The sequence below is a fragment of the Bos mutus genome, chromosome 3 (genome assembly GCF_027580195.1).
Source record: "Bos mutus isolate GX-2022 chromosome 3, NWIPB_WYAK_1.1, whole genome shotgun sequence".
Lineage (NCBI taxonomy): Eukaryota > Metazoa > Chordata > Mammalia > Artiodactyla > Bovidae > Bos > Bos mutus.
The window spans coordinates 14,417,785-14,436,694 of record NC_091619.1 but is presented as its reverse complement, the minus strand read 5'-3'; the positions used below and the strand labels follow the sequence as shown (position 1 = coordinate 14,436,694).

At 46.7% G+C, this 18,910-nt stretch overlaps 2 protein-coding genes across 2 annotated transcripts; both read left to right on the top strand.

Moving 5' to 3' along the window:
• Positions 1-2,267: 2,267 nt before the first annotated feature.
• LELP1 (late cornified envelope like proline rich 1) lies at positions 2,268-2,600 on the top strand. The gene has a single exon (XM_070363275.1). The coding sequence runs from the start codon at positions 2,268-2,270 to the stop codon at positions 2,598-2,600; it is 333 nt and encodes a 110-aa protein (XP_070219376.1).
• A 10,949-nt stretch (positions 2,601-13,549) lies between these two features.
• Positions 13,550-13,900, top strand: PRR9 (proline rich 9). The gene has a single exon (XM_070363263.1). The coding sequence runs from the start codon at positions 13,550-13,552 to the stop codon at positions 13,898-13,900; it is 351 nt and encodes a 116-aa protein (XP_070219364.1).
• Positions 13,901-18,910: the final 5,010 nt, after the last annotated feature.

The following is an 18,910-nucleotide window of genomic DNA, read 5'->3' as shown; positions in this document are numbered from 1 at the left end:
AGCTGTGCTAGGTCCTAGGAAACTCTCCTAGAAAGATAAACAACAGCCAAGTTCAAAGGAGTTAAGATTTAGGAGGCTAGGAGAGGAGAGAGAGACCAGGTGCCAACAGAGCTTTTCTGCCACCAGCAACAATAAGGTTCCCTGGCCTTAGAGTTCAGTACCCTTCACCATAGCCTGATTTCACCAGCATGAATTTTGAGGGTTGGGGAGAGGACGAGAGAGTGAAGGAGGTATTGATCATAGCCTATTCTCATGTTCAAAGACTTGAGTTGAGCTGGGAGCTCTGGAGCCATACAACAATTGCTACTTGATGATGTAGCAATGAGGTCACAAGTGGCTGTCTCCTTCTCTCCTCTTCCGGCTTCCTCAGAGCTGGGCAGAGGAACCAGAGGGGAAAATACACCTTCCCAGGCACAGCCATAATATCCACCTCACTCGACTACTTGTCAGCTTCAGTAACAACACAAAGGGGTGAGTTGCATGTCAACAACTAGAAATGCCCCATCTTTTACCTCTCCTTTCTGGGGAATGACCCACCACAGCCCAGGCACTGAACAAGGTTGAAATGACAGCTATGTGTGGGTGAAAGTTTCCTCTCATTCTCAGTAGCAAGAGCTAGCTACAATTCATTTGCAAGAGTGATTCTTAACCATTTTGGAGTTCAATGTAATTATCTGTCTCTTCAGAAAGTCATACTGACTTTAAAACAAAAGTAGATTTAAACATTTATTTTTATACTGTTAAAGGAAATCCAAGATGTGCCAAGTTTATCCAACTTGCAAGTATTATTAGAGACATAAGGGCTCTGTCCATATCCAGAAGTCAAACAGTCTATAGAGGAAGACTTAGCTCAGGGCAAAATTGAACAGAGGGGGAAAAGGAATTCCTCCTGAAAATCACGTTTTGTGGCTCTGACATTCATATTTTCAGAGAAACTAGAATTTCCCCGTTTATCTCCTCTTAACTTCTTCCCTCATCCTAATCAACTAGGAGAGGAGTTTCCAGAGTGGTCCATGGGAGCCCACTCATGGTGGGGATTCAACTCTTTCCATCCTCATCCCTCAAATTAAAAAAAAAATCAATTCTTAAGGTTTTGAGAGCTTAGACAGGACATAGAATTGAAATAAGTGTCCTGGGTCACTAAGCCCACTAATATATCCTCCCATTCAATTTCCAGAGGGATGGGGAGGTGTTCTTACAAGAGTTCTTTAACATGGTTGTCATGTCATGGATGCCTTTAGAAATGTGGACTTCCAAACTTATGGACTCCTCGGAATAATGTTTTGTTTTGTTTTATTTTATTTTTAAACTTTACAAAATTGTATTAGTTTTGCCAAATATCAAAATGAATCTGCCACAAGTATACATGTGTTCCCTATCCTGAACCCTCCTCCCTCCTCCCTCCCCATACAATCCCTCTGGGTCATCCCAGTGCACCAGCCCCAAGCATCCAGTATCGTGCATCGAACCTGGACTGGCGACTCGTTTCATACATGATATTATACATGTTTCAATGCCATTCTCCCAAATCTTCCCACCCTCTCCCTCTCCCACAGAGTCCGTAAGACTGTTCTATACATCAGTGTCTCTTTTGCTGTCTTGTACACAGGGTTATTGTTACCATCTTTCTAAATTCCATATTTATGCGTTAGTATACTGTATTGGTGTTTTTCTTTCTGGCTTACTTCACTCTGTATAATAGGCTCCAGTTTCATCCACCTCATTAGAACTGATTCAAATGTATTCTTTTTAATGGCTGAGTAATACTCCATTGTGTATATGTACTACAGTTTTCTTATCCATTCATTTACTGATGGACATCTAGGTTGCTTCCATGTCCTGGAATAATGTTTTTAAATGAATGAAACAAAATACCTGGGGTTATGGAAGATACTGATTACACTGGTAAATATATGGTTAAGTATGGTTCTTATGTTGAGTTTGGGCAAGGTCCCAGGACCCTAGGTTAAGAACTCCTGCTCTAGGAGCTATGGAACAGAGACAAGGATAAATGCAGAGAAAGCAAAGTAAGGGTGATGAGATCAAGAAATGTTGTCAGTAATGCACTGCAAGGACAAGAAGACAGCCCTTAGATAAGAATTTGGTCTAGATCCTGAACGTGTCCCAGGAAAGGCTTTCTTAAGAATAAGGCTGGGCACAGGGCAGGACGTGTGAGGAGCAGGAGGCCCCCCTCCCACCCTGCAATATGGTCTCCCACAAACAACCTGTCATGTATCTCTTTACAGGGCTCAGAGAATCAAGAAGGAATGTCGAGTGATGATAAAAATAAACCTGGTGAGCCCAAGAATGAGCCCAAGCAATGTGATCCCGGGTGTGAACAAAAGTGCGAAACGAAATGCCAGCCCAGCTGTTTAAAGAGACTGCTGCAGCGGTGCTCTGAAAAGTGCCAGCCACCAAAGTGCCCACCACCAAAGTGCACCCCGTGTCCCCCATGTCCCCCATCGTGCCCCCCACCCCCAAAGTGCCCTCCACCATGCCCATCGCCCTGCCCACCGCCCTGCCCACCACCCTGCCCTCCTAAGCCATGTGTCAAGTCCTGTCCTCCTAAATGCCCACCACCCTGCCCACCCCCAGAATGAGGCACCAAGGGTGCCACCCAGCCCACTACCTCCACCATCTCATCACGTTCACCACCGAGGGGCTGAGAGCTGAAGCCATGAGCTGACAAGTAAACGTGTTCCTCTGCTGTGCAAGACTTCCTTCTCCTGGTTTCTTGGCAGTTGGGGGTTTGTTGTCTTCCAGCTTTAATACCAGTAAGAAGCAATCCCCTGGGGCGTGAGGCTAGGACCCAGGCCCTCCACACTCAACAACCTTGGAAGATGGCCATGCATCTGACCCCACCTGCTGCATGGAGGGGTGCGGCATCTTCTGAGGGGTGCACCCGGGGAACATGCCCTGTTAGAGCACCACCTGAGAAAGCTATAAACATGGCTATCGAAGTGGCATCCCCGGGGGACACACTGAGCACAAGGCAGGAAGCGGGCATGAGGGGGAAAGGGAGTGGACATTGGGGAAAGATCCAGCAAAGTCAAGGAAAGAAGTCTGCCATGGCTTTTAGTCCCACTGCCTGATGCTGGGCCGGAACATTCTGAAAACAGGCTGCATGTGTTTAAACTCTAGCTCTGCTTCCCTCTGGCTTCCCTGCTGGCTCAGACGGTAAAGAATTTGCCTGCAATACAGGAGACCTGGGTTCAATTCCTGGGTCAGGAAGATCCCCTGGAGAAGGGCATGGCAGCCCACTCCAGTATTCTTGCCTGGAGAATCCCCATGGACAGAGGAGACTGGTAGGCTACAGTCCATAGGGTCGCAAAGAGTCAGACATGACTGAGGTGACTTAGCACACACACAGCTACAAGGAGTGCACATCCAAAGTGGCTCAGTTCACCAAAGGGAAGTTTTCATTTGTATTGCCGGGAAGGATATTAGGATGAGGAGAGGGCATGTAAAATTAAAGAGAGAACTGTAGGAACCAGGACTTCAGGACCCAGGAATGTGGACTCACCGCCACCATTTCAATTTCCCTCAACTCCACCAGTCTCCGCTCCTCTTCAGGATGGGTCTCCTCACCCCTTAGAGCCCCCTGCATGCGCCATGGTCCTTGACCAGGAGGACTCAGCTTGTTGATGGATATGCTATGAGGCACTCCTGTTATTTCCAGAAAAGAAATCTGATTGCTTCTTTCCAAAAACAACGCCCAAGCTCACAACATCTGAGCAGAAGTAGGTTTAGGATTCTCTACTATCACAGAGGTAATGAAAGAGGCCAAATCTGTGGTACTTCCTGTAGAATCATGGCCCATAAACATCTTTCTATCCCTTTGAATCTGGAAAATGGTTCAGGACAGCAAAGGGTACAGTAAGTACAAATAGTTCAAAATGTGCCCAAGAAAAGACATCTGGGGCCCCCACTAGGCCAAGGTCATATAATCAGCTGGTTGCAGAAGCACTTTTAGGGCACAAGAGCTAGACAAGGCCTTTAGGGTACAATCCCCTCATTTCTTCAGATGTCAAAATGACTAGTTGTCTTCTCTGACATGCAGAGCCCTGAGGGTCTCAGGGTCTCCTAGCAAGAATGGGAGCTTGGCACCCACACTGTAGGGTCCTGCAGAGAGGTTCCTCCTGGACGCAGGAACCTCTGAAAGTCTGATGTAGGGAATCAGGGGAGGTGGGGCACGTTCAACTGTTGGTAACAGGTGGGAAACTCTTCCACCCACTAGCAATCCAAAAGAAAAGAGGGAGGAGAGAGAAGGAAAATAGAACAATAAGGTATCATTCTTATTCACATATTTAATGGCCACTTTTTGATGCTAGAATAATTTTTATTTAAAAATTTAAGTTAATCTTTTCCCTCTCACCAAAACAAATCTCTGGAATAAACACATCAAAAAGACAAAACATAAAAGCACCAGAAGAAAACTATTCAAATAATCTGGGTATGTGATGGGTCTTTGCAGGCATAACCCCAAGGCGGAAACCATATTTATGTATCTAAACTTATGTAAATACATAAATATGAAATTATACATAAAATTTATAATGATCATTTTTAAATAATAAACCCCAGAACCCCAATGCTAAACACTGTGCCACTATTGGTGAAAGTGTAAATAGACAAAATTCTTTTAGAAAATAATTTGAAGAATATGATATGTATCAAAAGCATAAAGTGATTCAACTCTTGGACCCAATTGTTCCTTGTCTTGGAATTCATGCAAAGAAAAATAATTCCAAAATGAAAAAAAAAGTCTATATAAAGCAAATTATCACAGTGTGACTTAGAGACAATTCAATCTAACAGAGATTTGGATAAATTTTAATGAAACATTAACTTATATGCAGAGTACATCATGAGAAACGCTGGACTGGAAGAAGCACAAGCTGGAATCAAGATTGCCGGGAGAAATAGCAATAACCTCAGATATGCAGATGACACCACCCTTATGGCAGAAAGCGAAGAGGAACTAAAGAGCCTCTTGATGAAAGTGAAAGAGAGTGAAAAAGTTGGCTTAAAGCTCAACATTCAGAAAACAAAGATCATGGCATCTGGTCCCATCACTTCATGGCAAATAGATGGGGAAACAGTGGAAACAGTGTCAGACTTTATTTTGGGGGGCTCCAAAATCACTGCAGAGGGTGACTGCAGCCATGAAATTAAAAAATGCTTACTCCTTGGAATAAAAGTTATGACCAACCTAGATAGCATATTCAAAAGCAGAGACATTACTTTGCCAACAAAGGTCCATCTAGTCAAGGCTATGGTTTTTCCAGTGGTCATGTATGGATGTGAGAGTTGGACTGTGAAGAAAGCTGAGCACCAAAGTATTGATGCTTTTGAACTGTGGCGTTGGAGAAGACTCTTGAGAGTCCCTTGGACTGCAAGGAGATCCAACCAGTCCATTCTAAAGGAGATCAGCCCTGGGTGTTCTTTGGAAGGAATGATGCTAAAGCTGAAGCTCCAGTACTTTGGCCACTTCATGCAAAGAGTTGACTCATTGGGAAAGACTCTGATGCTGGGAGGGATTGGGGGCAGGAGGAAAAGGAGACGACAGAGGATGAGATGGCTAGATGGCATCACCGACTCGATGGACGTGAGTATCAGTGAACTCCGGGAGATGGTGATGGACAGGGAGGCCTGGCATGCTGCGATTCATGGGGTCGCAAAGAGTAGGACACGACTAAGCGACTGAACTGAACTGATATAAACATTAATGGAATGTATGGCATAAACAGTTATGTTTAATCCAAAATTTCTATAATAATGATAATAATAGAAGGAAATTTGTCAGCATTCTAGTCACTTTAGGACAATGGAGTTATGGGTAACCGGTGAAGTAGTTTTATTTTCTGCCTTTTTATCAATAGGCTTCTATTTCTTTTGTAATAGGAAAAAGTGATATAATCATGAATGCCTCAGAGACCCTCAAGCTCCTCTCATTTGCTCAAATGAACAAAAAAAGAAAAGGAAAAGAAGGAAGAACGTCTTTCTCCACCTCTCCTCTCCTGAGCACGCCTCTGCTCTGGTGCCTGCCTCCAAGGCATAGGATCACAGTCCCACAGCCAAGCGGCTCCATGGCAGTGTGGGTCAGGGACTGGGGCTCTCCTGGGGGCCCTGAGGATATGGCACAGACTGGATGGAGGCCAGCTCTGAGAACATGAAACCATCCATCTGCCAATTTAGTTCTCTTTTCTACTATGTAAATGAAACAAAAGATAGACATCTCTTAATGACTACTTTCCCAGCGGGGGAGGGGAAAAAAAAAAAACCTGGATCAAAGGCAATTCAGCTGGAAGATGGCTGGAACATGATGAGTGTGCCACCTCCCAGCAGAATGCCGTAATTACTTCCAGCCCCAGCAGCAGTCACCTGCTCCAAAAGGTAGAGGGTTGTGTAAATAAGCAACACATGAAGAGTGGCACCCTGAGAATCTGTGCAGTGCCAGGCTGATGGCTCTCAGATAATGTGAGGGGGCAGGACCAAGCCTTCTCCTTTCCTGGGAAAGCCATTCTGAGGGTCCTTCAGAAGGGCAGAAAGAAGATACTCTACCCTAGACTCCCTTGCATCACGTTTTCTCTAGAACCAGGGTGTGTACCGTCAGTCTTGGAAAAGCACTTCTAAGTCTTCCAATGAGGCCAGCTGGGGACAACAGGCAAGGTGAGCCAATGCTATGAAAAGATGTGCACGGAATACAAGGATGTCTTACTTTGAAGCTGAAAGGAACCTTAGCGATCATGTTCACTAATCCCCCACCTCTACACACATGGAACTGGGGAGATGGCAGGAAGTAACCAGTTACCAAACCTGTGTTATTTTCCCATTCTACTTCTATGTGACCAGATATTCCAGCCAGGTACACATACAGGCTCACCCTGGGAGGCTTTATTGATGATGACAAGTCATAACTGCTTCTATGTCACAGCTGTTAATGGTCAGCAAACAGATCAGTAAATACAGAAAGTCAAATGCCAAATATTAATATAGGGATTCTAAGATACAAACGGATCATAAAATGCATACTGGGGTATTTTTAGTTGCACCTGTCTTCCAGGTACAGGAAACCTCAAATAGCTCACCTAAAGAGCTCCATGCTCTCTCCCAGGCTAGGAGGAAGTGATGCTCAGCCTGAAAGCTATTTCCCAGCTGGGACCCGGGAGATCACGAATCACAGTAGGAGTCAGAAGGGGACTTTGTCATCACTGGATATGAGAGTTGGATGCGGCATTTAACAGGCCCTCAGTGTCCAGGTGAGGAAACAAAATTCCAGAGAGGAAAACAATGTACCCGAAGTCACAGTGGCTTGGTTGTTGGAAGAGTACAGGATTTCTGACTCTATTTTATGCCAAGATTATCCTGAACCCAGACTCAGAGGGAAAAGGACTGAAGACCAACATCAAGCCCAAACAACTTGGGAACACTATTTCCCCCATTTTCTGTTAGTGGTCTTTAACCCAGAGGTCATGAACCCCCTGAAAGTGAAGGTTTGTATATATAGATACATCTTCATGCATGAGTTGAATGCTCAGTTGTTCAGTCATGTCTGACTCTTTGTGACCCATGGACTGTAGCCCACCAGTCCATGCGATTCTCTGTCCATAGAATTCTCCAGGCAAGAATACTGGCGTGGGTCGCCATTTTCTTTTCCAGGGCATCTTCCTGACCCAGAGATGGAACCTGCGTCTCCTGTGTCTCCTGCATTGGCAGGAGGATTCTTTACCATTGAGCCACCTGGGAATGTCTTCATCACTCCCAAACTGTTAAGAACTACTTACTGGTCTGTGTCTTTGTTGCCTCCTTAAAGTTATAAAGAATCCCCAGTACAGTAGTTTCCTAAATGTTTTTACATGGACAGGTCCCTAGCCCAGACACGAGCTCACCATATAACCTCGAACAAGGCCCTACACAATTTTGCACCTCGGTTTCCTCATCTTAAAAAAATGCAGCCAGTAAATGATTCCTTGTCTCCTGTTTAAAGCACATGCTTGGCTAAAACAAGCAGGTGGAATCCATGGGCCCCTCTGGGCCCGTGGCCTGTGATCCAGAGCCCCTCCCATGACCTCTGAGTCAGACTCCCTGTGTGGTGACACAGGAGGAAAGGAAGTGAGAAGAGAAGTGGACTCAGCTCCGGGAATCCACAAGCTCCTTAAGCTCTCCAGAAGCACCTGCTCCCCAGGAAACGGGACGAGATACATTCAGCTTTATCAGAGCCGCTGTCCTATGATAGGCTGATGGGATCAGCCGAGTGATTCAGAGGAGTCTGGGAACTTTTACGATATGAACAAAGGAGGTAGTTATTTGATGGGAAAGGGGAAAAAGCAATGTCCTGCACATACCTGACTCTCTTCTGCTGACCCTATTTAATTACACCCTTGTTCCCAATAATGACAGTTACAGAAATCTAAAATCTTAAATCTCAGGTGGCATTGAATCAGACTGTCCCCAGTCTTGCTGGAGGGCTAGGGATGATTAGAGAAACTACTTAGTCACCATATCTTAAGATGTGGGCTGGGACAATCTCCCCAAAGGTGTCCCAGCCCCGATCCAAATACTGGGCCACTAAGGCTGATTTTTGAGTGTTCAGACTCCAAATACTCCATCTCTGTACCAAGGAAAAGACAGGTCACCTAAGGTCACCCAGCCACCTGGCTAGATCACTGCCACGTGCACAAGATAGAAGACTGGGCCTTCCTGTGGGTGGCTTGCAACCCAGTTGAGGAGGAAGAGCCCACAACACACATGTACACTTCAAAGTCATGTAGCTATGAGGCTAACCATTCATGATCACATGTATGGTATCACCGAATGTCAGAATTGGAATGGACTCGACTGATTTCTAATCTAACTTTCTATTTTAAATATGATGAACATGAAGCCAGAAAGGGCCAGGGACTTGCCTGAAGTCACACATCTTGCTGGGGACAGAGCCAGGTCTCTGGAGTCTCTGTACAGAAGTCTGTCTACCGCAACTCAATGCATAGAAAAGTACAAGTCAAAGACCAGGTGCTGGGGGGACTCGGAAAGGAAATAGGACAAGGAGGACTGGGGGGAGTCAAGAAGGCTTCATGGAGGAGGTGAGTCCTGGACAGATTCAGATTGCTCTACAATTCTGTAAGTAGCTTGATGGCCCTAAGTGTTGGTACCTATGTTTTCTAATTTATTTGTTACAAGAAATCTGTGAAACAGTATTATCCCTTTTCAACAAAAGGAAACTGAGGCTCTAAGAAGCTAAATAGCTTATCCAATATTACACACACTGTATGTAACAGAGTCACCCCTAAGTCAATGGGATCCCGAGTCCATTCTTTCTCCATGCATTATTGAAAGCAAGTCTTTGTCTGATATGCTTAAAAAAAGGAGTATTAAGCTGGGAATTTAGTTCTTCATTTGAGATTTCCCTCCCCAGAGTCTCCAAGAGCCTCAGACACTGGGAAGGCATGTTAATTTTCTGTTACTGCTATAATAACTCAACACAACTTTAGTGGCTTAAAACATCAGAAATTTATTATCATCCAGTTCTGGAAGTCATAAGTCTGACATAGGTCTCTCTGGGCTAAAATCAAAATGCCAGCAGTTCTACATGTCTTTCTAGAAGCTCTAGGGGAGAATCTCAGATCTAGAGGCTGTCCACATTCCTGGGCCAGGGTCTCCTTCAACATCTACACAACCTGCAGTGGCCAAATCTTTCTCACATCACATCACTCTGACACTGACTCTTCTGCCTGTTTGCACTGAAGTACCCTTGTGATTGCACTGGACCCACTTCAATGTGATCGGCTCAGAGTCGGTCCTTTTCAAGGAGTTGAAATCTGGGCTCCTCCTAACTGCCTTCACCCTCCTCCATGAGAAGTTTCTCCATTGTTCTGCACATCTATTTGGTCTTCTTCTCCCTCAGCTCAGCCAAAGACACAGAAATCCATTCTGCATGAGCAAGGTCTTCTGGGGGATCCTGCTGCAGAAAACTTGGAGAATTCAACCAAGCAGGCTTCCTCCCCTAATCTCCCACCCATCTCTTTTCTGCATCAGCCTTGGCCTCTCCTCTCAAAAAGCTCCTAATGAAGATGCCTTCCTCCAAGTTCCCTAGCAGGTCCCTGCCCACCCTCCTTGCCTGGTTAATTCCTACTGTCCAGTAAAACATGGCACAGACATCTCCTCTGGAAGCCTTCTAGAACCTTCCACTCAGGGCTAGTGTAGCGGCCTTCTTCTGGGATGTGGGGGCTTAACTCTGTCCATCTTTCCCATGAGACTGTGAGCCGCTTGAAAGCAAGGCCACAAATGACTGAAATAAAGAATGAAACAATGAATAAACTCAACAACAGAGAATGCCTTGCTTCCTAGGCCTCCCAAGGAGTTGCTTTGTCTCTTAGACCAATGGCCCTCAACCTTTTTGGCACCAGGGACCGGATTCTTGGAAGACAATCTTCCCCTGGAGGGGGATGAGTTAGGTGGGGGGTGGTTCAGGTGATAATGCGAATAAGGGGGAGGCAGCAGATGAAGCTTCGCTAGCCCGTCACTCACCTCCTGCTGTGTGGCCTGGTTCCTAACGGCTACAGACCAGGGACCCCTGTCTTAGACAGCATTCCACAGAAAAGATAAAGGAGATGAAGAGGGAAAGGAGAAATGGAAGGAGGAGATGAAAAACGAAGAGAAGAGAAAGGAAGAGGAGAGCCCCCCATTCTACACCTGATCATCCAGTTCCCAGATTCCCCAAATGACCTATCTCTTCAGATACTCCCATAGGTCTTCCAAATCCTCTCCTGGTCCCCCGCACCCCACGCCCACTGCAGCCTAGAGGATTATGTCCTCACAGGAACGTCAGCACCACTCCCCTGGCTGGCCTCTGTCCCCTCCCCACTCCAGCATCTGTCCCTCCCCAGGACACTGAGGGGGCCAGGCTAGTGCTACATCAATTCTCCATGTACCAGTCCTGAAGGCCAAAACATCACCTGGTCTCCCCCAGTTCACCTTTTGAAAACTTTTTCAGGAACAAGCATCCAAAAACTGTATAAATCTTTGAAGCTTTTCTGATTTTAGCCTCTTTTAGGAAATGACCTAAACCTATCTCTTCAAGCTTTACAGTCCCTAAAAATTGGTCAACTTTAGCAAACAAGCACAGGTCACCACATTGTGATTACAGGGCTTCTTGTACAATGAATGTTTTCCCATTTTCCAAATCCTTCTCTGCCTCCCTTTGTCTCCCATTCACCTTCTTCCTTCTTTAATTAATGTGTTTACTCCATCAATAATCATTTCTCTTTCACTTACTCAGTCATACAGCCCCCACCACCTAATAACCTACAACCCAAGATAGAAATAAGATCTTGTACACAAACAACTGGAATTCCTAAATAACAATCCATGCTAAGTCACTTTAGTCATGTCCAATCCTTTGCGACCCCATGAACTGCAATGCGCCAGGCTTCCCTGTCCTCCACCATCTCCCAGAGTTTGCTCAAACTTATGTACATTGAGTCAGTGATGCCATCCAACCATCTCATCCCTTGTTGTCCCCTTCTCCTGCCTTCAATCTTTCCCAGCATCAGGGTCTTTTCCAATGAGTCAGCTCTTTGCATCAGGTGGCCAAAGTATTGGAGCTTCAGCTTCAGCCTGCCAGGTTCCTCTGTCCAAGGGATTCTCCAGGCAAGAATACTGAAGTGGGTTGTCATTTCCTTCTCCAGGGGATCTTCCCAACCCAGGAATTGAACCTGAGTCTCTTATGTCTCCTGAGTTGGCAGATGGGTTCTTTACCACTAGTGCCACCTGGGAAGCCAATGACAATGGTAAATGTCATATGAATAACACAAACAAGATACTGTGAGGGTTCAGAAAGAGACAAAAGTGTTTCTAGTTTAACCAGGAAAGGCTCCTTGGAAGACGGAAGACTAGAGTGGAGCCTTGACAAACGCTTAGGATTTCAAAAGGCCCAGGAGAGGAAGGCACACAAGATGGAAGTGACAACTCAAACAGAGATTTAAAGTAGAGCAAACTGGGTGTGCTTGCTTTGCAACTTTTCCTTTCATCCCTCTAACTTTTATTAACCTGAGTTCTAATAAAAGTTTTTCCAGAAGGCAAAGTGACAGATCCTTGGTCCATCCTGTTTTCTTGGTCACTATGAAAACTCTGAGTAGCTAACTCCACTCTTAGAAGTGTCATAAATCAAGGTTGAGAAGATGAAGATTATCTGCCTTCTCCCTTCTTTTTCTTCCCCTCCACCCTACTTTACAACCCGAGTGACAAATGACTCCAATTTCCCTCCAGATCTCCTTTCAAAAAATCACTCTCTGCAGGAGGCCGTAGGTTGTCTGTCAATTTGGGCCCTATCTTCCTCGTGTCCAAAGGAGTGTGACTTTGAAGAAGGATCTAGTAGAAAGGACTGAAAGGGTCCATATGTCCCTTGACCTAGACAGACTTCAGACTTTAGGCATAAATTTTTACATGGCTGAAGATGAGATGAGCAAGGCGGATCTTATCTCACCACATCCTGAACCAGTTTGGGCAGACAAGGGACCCAGTCCTAGTTCTGAGGCTGAGATAACGTTTTATGAACATTCTTTCGCGGCTGCCTCTAATGAGAGAGATCTGACGGGAGCCCCTCCCTGCTGAGGTATGGTGAGGACCCAGAGGCCAAAAGAGAGGCTGATTAACAGGCATCCCAAGCAATGACTCAAACCATGGGCAATTTCAGACGAAGCTCGTTATGGTGACTCCACAATTAAGACCTCAGCCCACGTGGCCAGTCAGTCTTGCAGGAGGCTGGACCAAGCACTGTATAAAAGTCCTGCCAGACTGGGCTCCTCCATCCACATCCTTTGTAGGAGCTTCTAGAAGATCAGGTAAGTGGGGACATCTGTGCCCTCTCTCTCACTTTCAGTTCTGTCTCTGGGAGACTACTATTCTCTTCCTCCACTGGACTGTACTTTCTATTGATTTTTTGAAGTGATTTGCCACTTCTTAGGGCTTCCCGGGTGGCTCATTGAAGAATCTGCCTGCCAGTGTAGGAGATGCAGGAATCATGGGTTCAGTCCCTGGGTGGGGAAGATCCACTGGAGGATGAAATGGCAACCCACTCCAGTATTCTTTGCCTGGAGAATCCTATGGACAGAGGATCCTGGTGGGCTACAGTCCATGGGGGTCACAAAGAGTCAGACACAACTGAGGATGCACACACCACACCATTTCTCGGGCTTCTCAAACCATTCTGTGTATTCCACCTAGTTTCTTGCAACTCAATTTCAAAAGGATTAGTCAAATAGAATAGAAAGAAAAGATCTATAGGGGGACTGGAGTTTGGGGGTTGGGGGCTATAGATATTGACAAAAGCTGTGAGAATATCCTCAACCAGGAGATGGGCGTCAGAAAGAGCTGAAGAAGGGATAGAAAGAGAAAGGAATAAAAACCAGCAGAGAAATGAATTCTTAGGGTTAATAACCATTTATTCCCCATTCCCCTCTCTCAGACCTTCATTTTCAGCCTTTTATGGTTAATGCATATATTTTCAAAGCGTATGTTTGTTTCAGGTCCTGCCAATCATCCTAGGATGTCCTTCAATGAGCAGCAGTGCAAACAGCCATGTGTGCCTCCTCCATGTCTTCAAAAGACCCAAGAGCAGTGCCAGGCAAAGGCTGAGGAGGTGTGCCTCCCCCCATGCCAGGACCCCTGCCAAGAGAAGTGCCCAACGAAAGTTCAAGAGGTGTGTGTCCCTCAGTGTCAGGCATTAAGCCAAGACAACTGCCCACAACAAAGCCAAGACCCATGTCTCCCTCTGTGTCCAGACCAATGTCCATCTCAGTGCACGGAGCCCTGCCAGGAGTTATCTCAGACAAAATGTGTGGAGGTTTGCCCACAGAAAATCCAGGAGAAGTGCTTACCCCCTGGCAAGGGGAAGTAGGTGCTCGTAAGGCTATGTGGGGGTCCAGAAGATGATCCCAACCCCAGCCCACATCATGGTGACCTTTTCTTATGGGTACCTCTGTGTGCACCCTGCTATCGCCTCCTGGCTTCCTCAGGACTTGGTCTGTGTCTCTGAAGACAGTTCTCTCCGTATTTCCTCAACCTCTGTGAATACATATGGTTGTCAACAATCTATTAGAAGGTCTTAGCTGTCGGAATGGTGTGGTTATCAAGGAAGACCACAGAAGCCCAGCTCAGCTCCCTTGGGGCAAAAATTCACCCTACCCTGGGTGTGTAACAGCCAAGGATGCCTCCATTCATCTTTCAGAATGTCAACCTCTCACTTGAGTCTCAAAACAAACTGAATTTTGATGGACTTTGCACCAATCACCACCACCACCACCAGAAGTGAGGAGAAGAAGTTGGTGGTGTTGCAAAACTAAAAAACGGGATAATTTTGTATCTGTATCCCAAAACAATGACAGAAAGTGATTAGATGTTGAAATGTTGGCTTTGTTTTAAAAAATAAAACTAAATGAAATGTAAATGGTTGATTCCAAATAGCGAATAAGGAAAGATGTGATTAGATGTTTGGGGTCCTGGTGATTGATCTTTGTGCCTCATTGTTGACCTGCTTTAGGCCCTTAATTTCTGCCATGTACACTCTTTAGAGATGGATTTGTGACTGTGTGGTGCAGGCTGCTGTCCTCCAGATTCTTTGCCTTCTTCTCCCTGGTGAAGGTAAAATGCAGAATAAAGCTGATTGTAAAACATTCCTGACTTGATGTGTGCTCATTCCTGCTGTTCTTGTGATGATCATTTTCTCCTTTTTTGACAAATCTCAAATAGGAATAAAAAACAGCCCTCCAAGATGTACAGAACAGCCATGCTGAAAGAGGCCTCCTTAAGGGGTACCCAGACCATCCCACTCCCATCCACAACATATCATAGGTCCACCCATGCCCATATTTCATGCCTGAGAAAATCCAGCTGAGACTGGGACTTCAACACTTCAGGTCCAGGATTCTTTCCACAACAGCATCTTTCCTCTCTGACCCTTGCTTTCCAGAGGAAAGGACTAATATGGGAGGAGGGGCCTTCAATGGAAGAGCCATGATACCCACAAGCATAGCATCCCTCTCTGAAGGAAAACCCAGGTGTGCTTCTAAGATGAACACAAACTTGAGGACCAGAACTGTGTGCCGTATCATCTGGCCAGGTTTCAGAAAAGCCAGACAGCCTGGTTCACCTCCCTGCACCCTGTTACTGCCCCCATCTTGTGGAGGAAACACAAGGCTGTGAGCTCTGGGTTTGCACCAAAGGGCTGAGGAGACTCCAGACTTATAGGCGAGAATCAATGGTGGCTTCTCAGCTGTGCCTGGAGGTCTGACCTGGGCCCTGAGACTTGAGTCAAGGGCCAGGCTCCTGAGGGCTAAAGGGACTCCTCCTTCATCCTCAGGGACCCCCTCCTCCTCAGCCTGTATGGCTATGCCCCCATGGACAGCCTGGCCAGCCCCTCCCTATAGGCTGTGTCCTCAGCCGTTTGGCTGAACTGGGGTCTTCCAGCAGCTGGGATCACCGAAGGTCTCAGTCTGAGATTTTTCTAAGGTGAGAAAGAACTGGAGGGTGACCCGAGGGAGATTTCAAGTGGCAACATGGAGCCCTCAGACACTCACTGAGTCTACAGGTGGCAAGTGCCAGGACCTGCAATCTACGCACATTCTCTACAGGAATCCTGACAGCAGGTGGAGTATATTGCCCCTTTGTTAAGGAACCAGTCTGGCTTCACAAAGCTAGCAAGTGGTGAAGTCAGCATTCTAACCAGAGTTTCTCTTGACTTCAGAACAGACTCTTACTTGCATGAGGAAATTGTGCATGGCACACAGACAAGATTTCCAGAAGCTGTGTTATTCTCATTCATGCATTCATCCGCCTATCATTTGCTCACTGATCACCTACCAAGTGCTGAAGATCCAAGCAGGCAGCATGCCCACATAGGGCTAGAGAGCTGTCTTTCCACAAGGCACATGTGCCAAGGGACACGTTACAAAACCTCCCGCACATATCAAGCCCCTGAACATCTCCAGAGGTCTGAATCAGTTCTCTTGCCTCTTTGCCTGCTTGGACTAAGTTTTCTCTTCCATTTTCCAACTGTGGAATAAGCCAGCTGCTCCACAGTGACCAGATGACTCAGCAGATAAAGAATCCACCTGCAGTGCAGGAGACACAGGAGACACAGTTTCAATCCCTGTGTCAGGAAGATCCTCTGGAGCAGACAACGGCAGCCCACTTCAGTATTCTCGCCTGGGAAATCCCGTGGGCAGAGGAGCTTGACAGGCTACAGTCCATCCAGTAGCAAAGAGTCAGACACGCTTGACACGATTGAGAGACAAACACTTTCCGCAACACTTTCCCCAGGGCCCCAGCTTGCAAGGAGAGCCTTGCCAGTAGTGCAGCTTCTGACTGGGCTGAGGAGGCTCAGGGACATTCCTCTAACCTGGCTCAAGCCCAGGGAATGTCTTTGATCTCTGGCACTAAAAGTGTGTACAGAATCGAGTCCAAGATCAGATGCTCAGGTGCTGAGCGGAAGCATGAGGCGGATGAGCAGGGAGAGTCCAGCAATATCAGAGAGAGGACAACCCGCTGATTACAGGGGAGGCCTCAGCAGATGGGGGAGACAAACCTGCAGATGGCAGATAGGGGAGCAGACATCAGGGAGCCAGCAGGCCCTCATCAAGCTCTGTCATGGGAACTGCCACACCAGGCTCCTGCTCATAGAACTCTGCCCAGCCCTCCCTGCACTGCTGCGATGCGGGCTGAGGCCCCAGTGACACAGACCCAGGCCATGGAGACAGCCAGGACCAAGCCCCACAGCAACCACACTTCCCCAGCTGTTTGCATCTGAGGTGAAGCCTTTCAGAAAGGGGTGGGGGGAGGGGATCACCAGGGAGATTCCCAGATGCTACAAGTCCTAGTTGACAGTTGTTAAAGAACCAAACATGAATGCCGTAGGCTTTTTGTTTTTGTTAAGTTCTTACTGAATTTGTTACAATACTGCTTCTTGGCTGTATTTTTTGGCCATGAGACATGTGGGATCTTATCTCTCCTACCAGGGATTGAACCCACACCCACTGCGTTGGAAGGTGAAGTCCAAACCACTGGCCAGCCACAGAAGTCCCTGAGTGCCATGGTTTTAATATATCCCCACCAAACACCCACAGCCACATAACCAGAACTAAAGCTACCCTGATTTCCCCCAAAGTGTTGACTTCTGACCATTAGCAAACTTAAGCTTTCCTCCTGTCAGCATGATCTCATAGTTTCCCAGCCAATCAGCTACAGAAGAGTAGTCTGGGGTGGTACTATTACCCAAAGAGAGTAATTCCACATAGCACTGTTACCACCGCAGGCTTCTGGTAGCCAATCATGATAAACAGTAATGTACTTCCTTACTTTAGAAACTGAGCTGTAACCCTCAATTTCTCAGAGTCTTGCCATTTTCAGCTTGAAGCCTTTCCAGTTCTATAAACTGTTCTTCTGTACAATTAATAATCTTTTACGTTTTCCCCCAACTTGGTTTTCATTTTTGACTTAGTTAACTCAGTATGTGGCACGTGTGGCCCCATGGGCTCCGGGTACCAAGAGAAGAAGCTGCAAAGTGTCAGGAGCACACAGGAGGTTGGTGGGGTTCACCCACCCCTCAGGTAACTGTTTGTGGAGAACCGCCCTGTGCAGGATGGAGGGGGACGGAGCAGCAGCCTGAAGACTCTCACTTCAGTGAATATTGAAATCTATTTAGTCCAGAGAAGACACTGCCCAGAGGAGCAGGATTGTGGTGCTCAAGTATTTTAAGTGACTTTGTGAGGAAGGAAATGGATTTCTATGAGGTTACAAAGGATGGAGTTGGAACCAATGGACAGAAATTACAAATTTGGGTTCAGTTTAATTATTTAGTTACTTTCTGCCACTGTGAAAGTGAAGTCGCTCAGTCGTGTCCGACTCCTTGCGATCCCATGGACTGTAGCCTACGAGGCTCCTCCATCTATGGGATTTTTCAGGCAAGAATACTGGAGTGGGTTGCCATTTCCTTCTCCAGGAGATCCTCCCAACCCAGAGATTGAACCCAGGTGTCCCATATTATAGGCAGATGCTTTACCCAGCTTTCATATAATGAGATCTGCTTGCTGGCAAGAGGAGCTGCCTTTGGACTTGCCATGCTTCCACAAATTGGAGGTGTGCAACTAGGGAGGGATAACTACTGTGAGAGCCATGCTTCCTTCCACCTGTCCAGTGCTGAGACTCACCTCACTCATCTAACTGTCCTGGGCAAAGTGGGGATCAGCGGGCAGAGGAGCCTAAGGGGACAGGGAGACTCAGGAGATCTGACCCTGAGGTCAGGAGACAGAGGAAATTACTCTGGCCTCTAATATACCCCCAGAGGCCCTTTGGGGACCCAAACTTCTGGGGAACAGCAGAGTGTGGACCACAACTTGAAGAAAGAGGAAAGGAGAACAGGTAAGTGATAGGAGGTGGCTCCCCCAAATTTAGGACTTTTAAAATATGGATTGGGGCCCAAACACTTCAGCCCTGAGTGGCACCTCACAGTAATTCCTGACTGCCTTCCAAATCCAGTCTCCCCAGCCAGGGTTTAGCACACCTCTCTTCCCTTTATTCCTTACTATTTGGCTTTCTGGAGCTTCTTTCTCTCCCAGGCCAGCATGGTGCATCTGTTCCAGGCATACGTGCACCTAACAACCATCGAAGCCTCCTTTCCACTCGTACCTGCCTCTCTCCAACCCAGGATTCCCCCACGGCTTGTGTCTGTAAACCTATGCATTTCAAGCTCACCTCCTCCAGGAAGCCTTCCATGATGTCAAGTCTACTTCCTAAATGTACAGGGAGACTTCTGCAACACTTCAGCCTGGGCACCATGCGCCCACACTGGTCCCTAGGGCTCTGTGGCCCCTTGCAGCTGCCTGGCATGTGACTGGCCTCTATCTCCTGTCAG

Bases quoted from the DNA above. Each gene is read 5' to 3' on its own strand.
- PRR9 (XM_070363263.1), top strand. From the start codon at position 13,550: ATGTCCTTCAATGAGCAGCAGTGCAAACAGCCATGTGTGCCTCCTCCA.
- LELP1 (XM_070363275.1), top strand. From the start codon at position 2,268: ATGTCGAGTGATGATAAAAATAAACCTGGTGAGCCCAAGAATGAGCCC.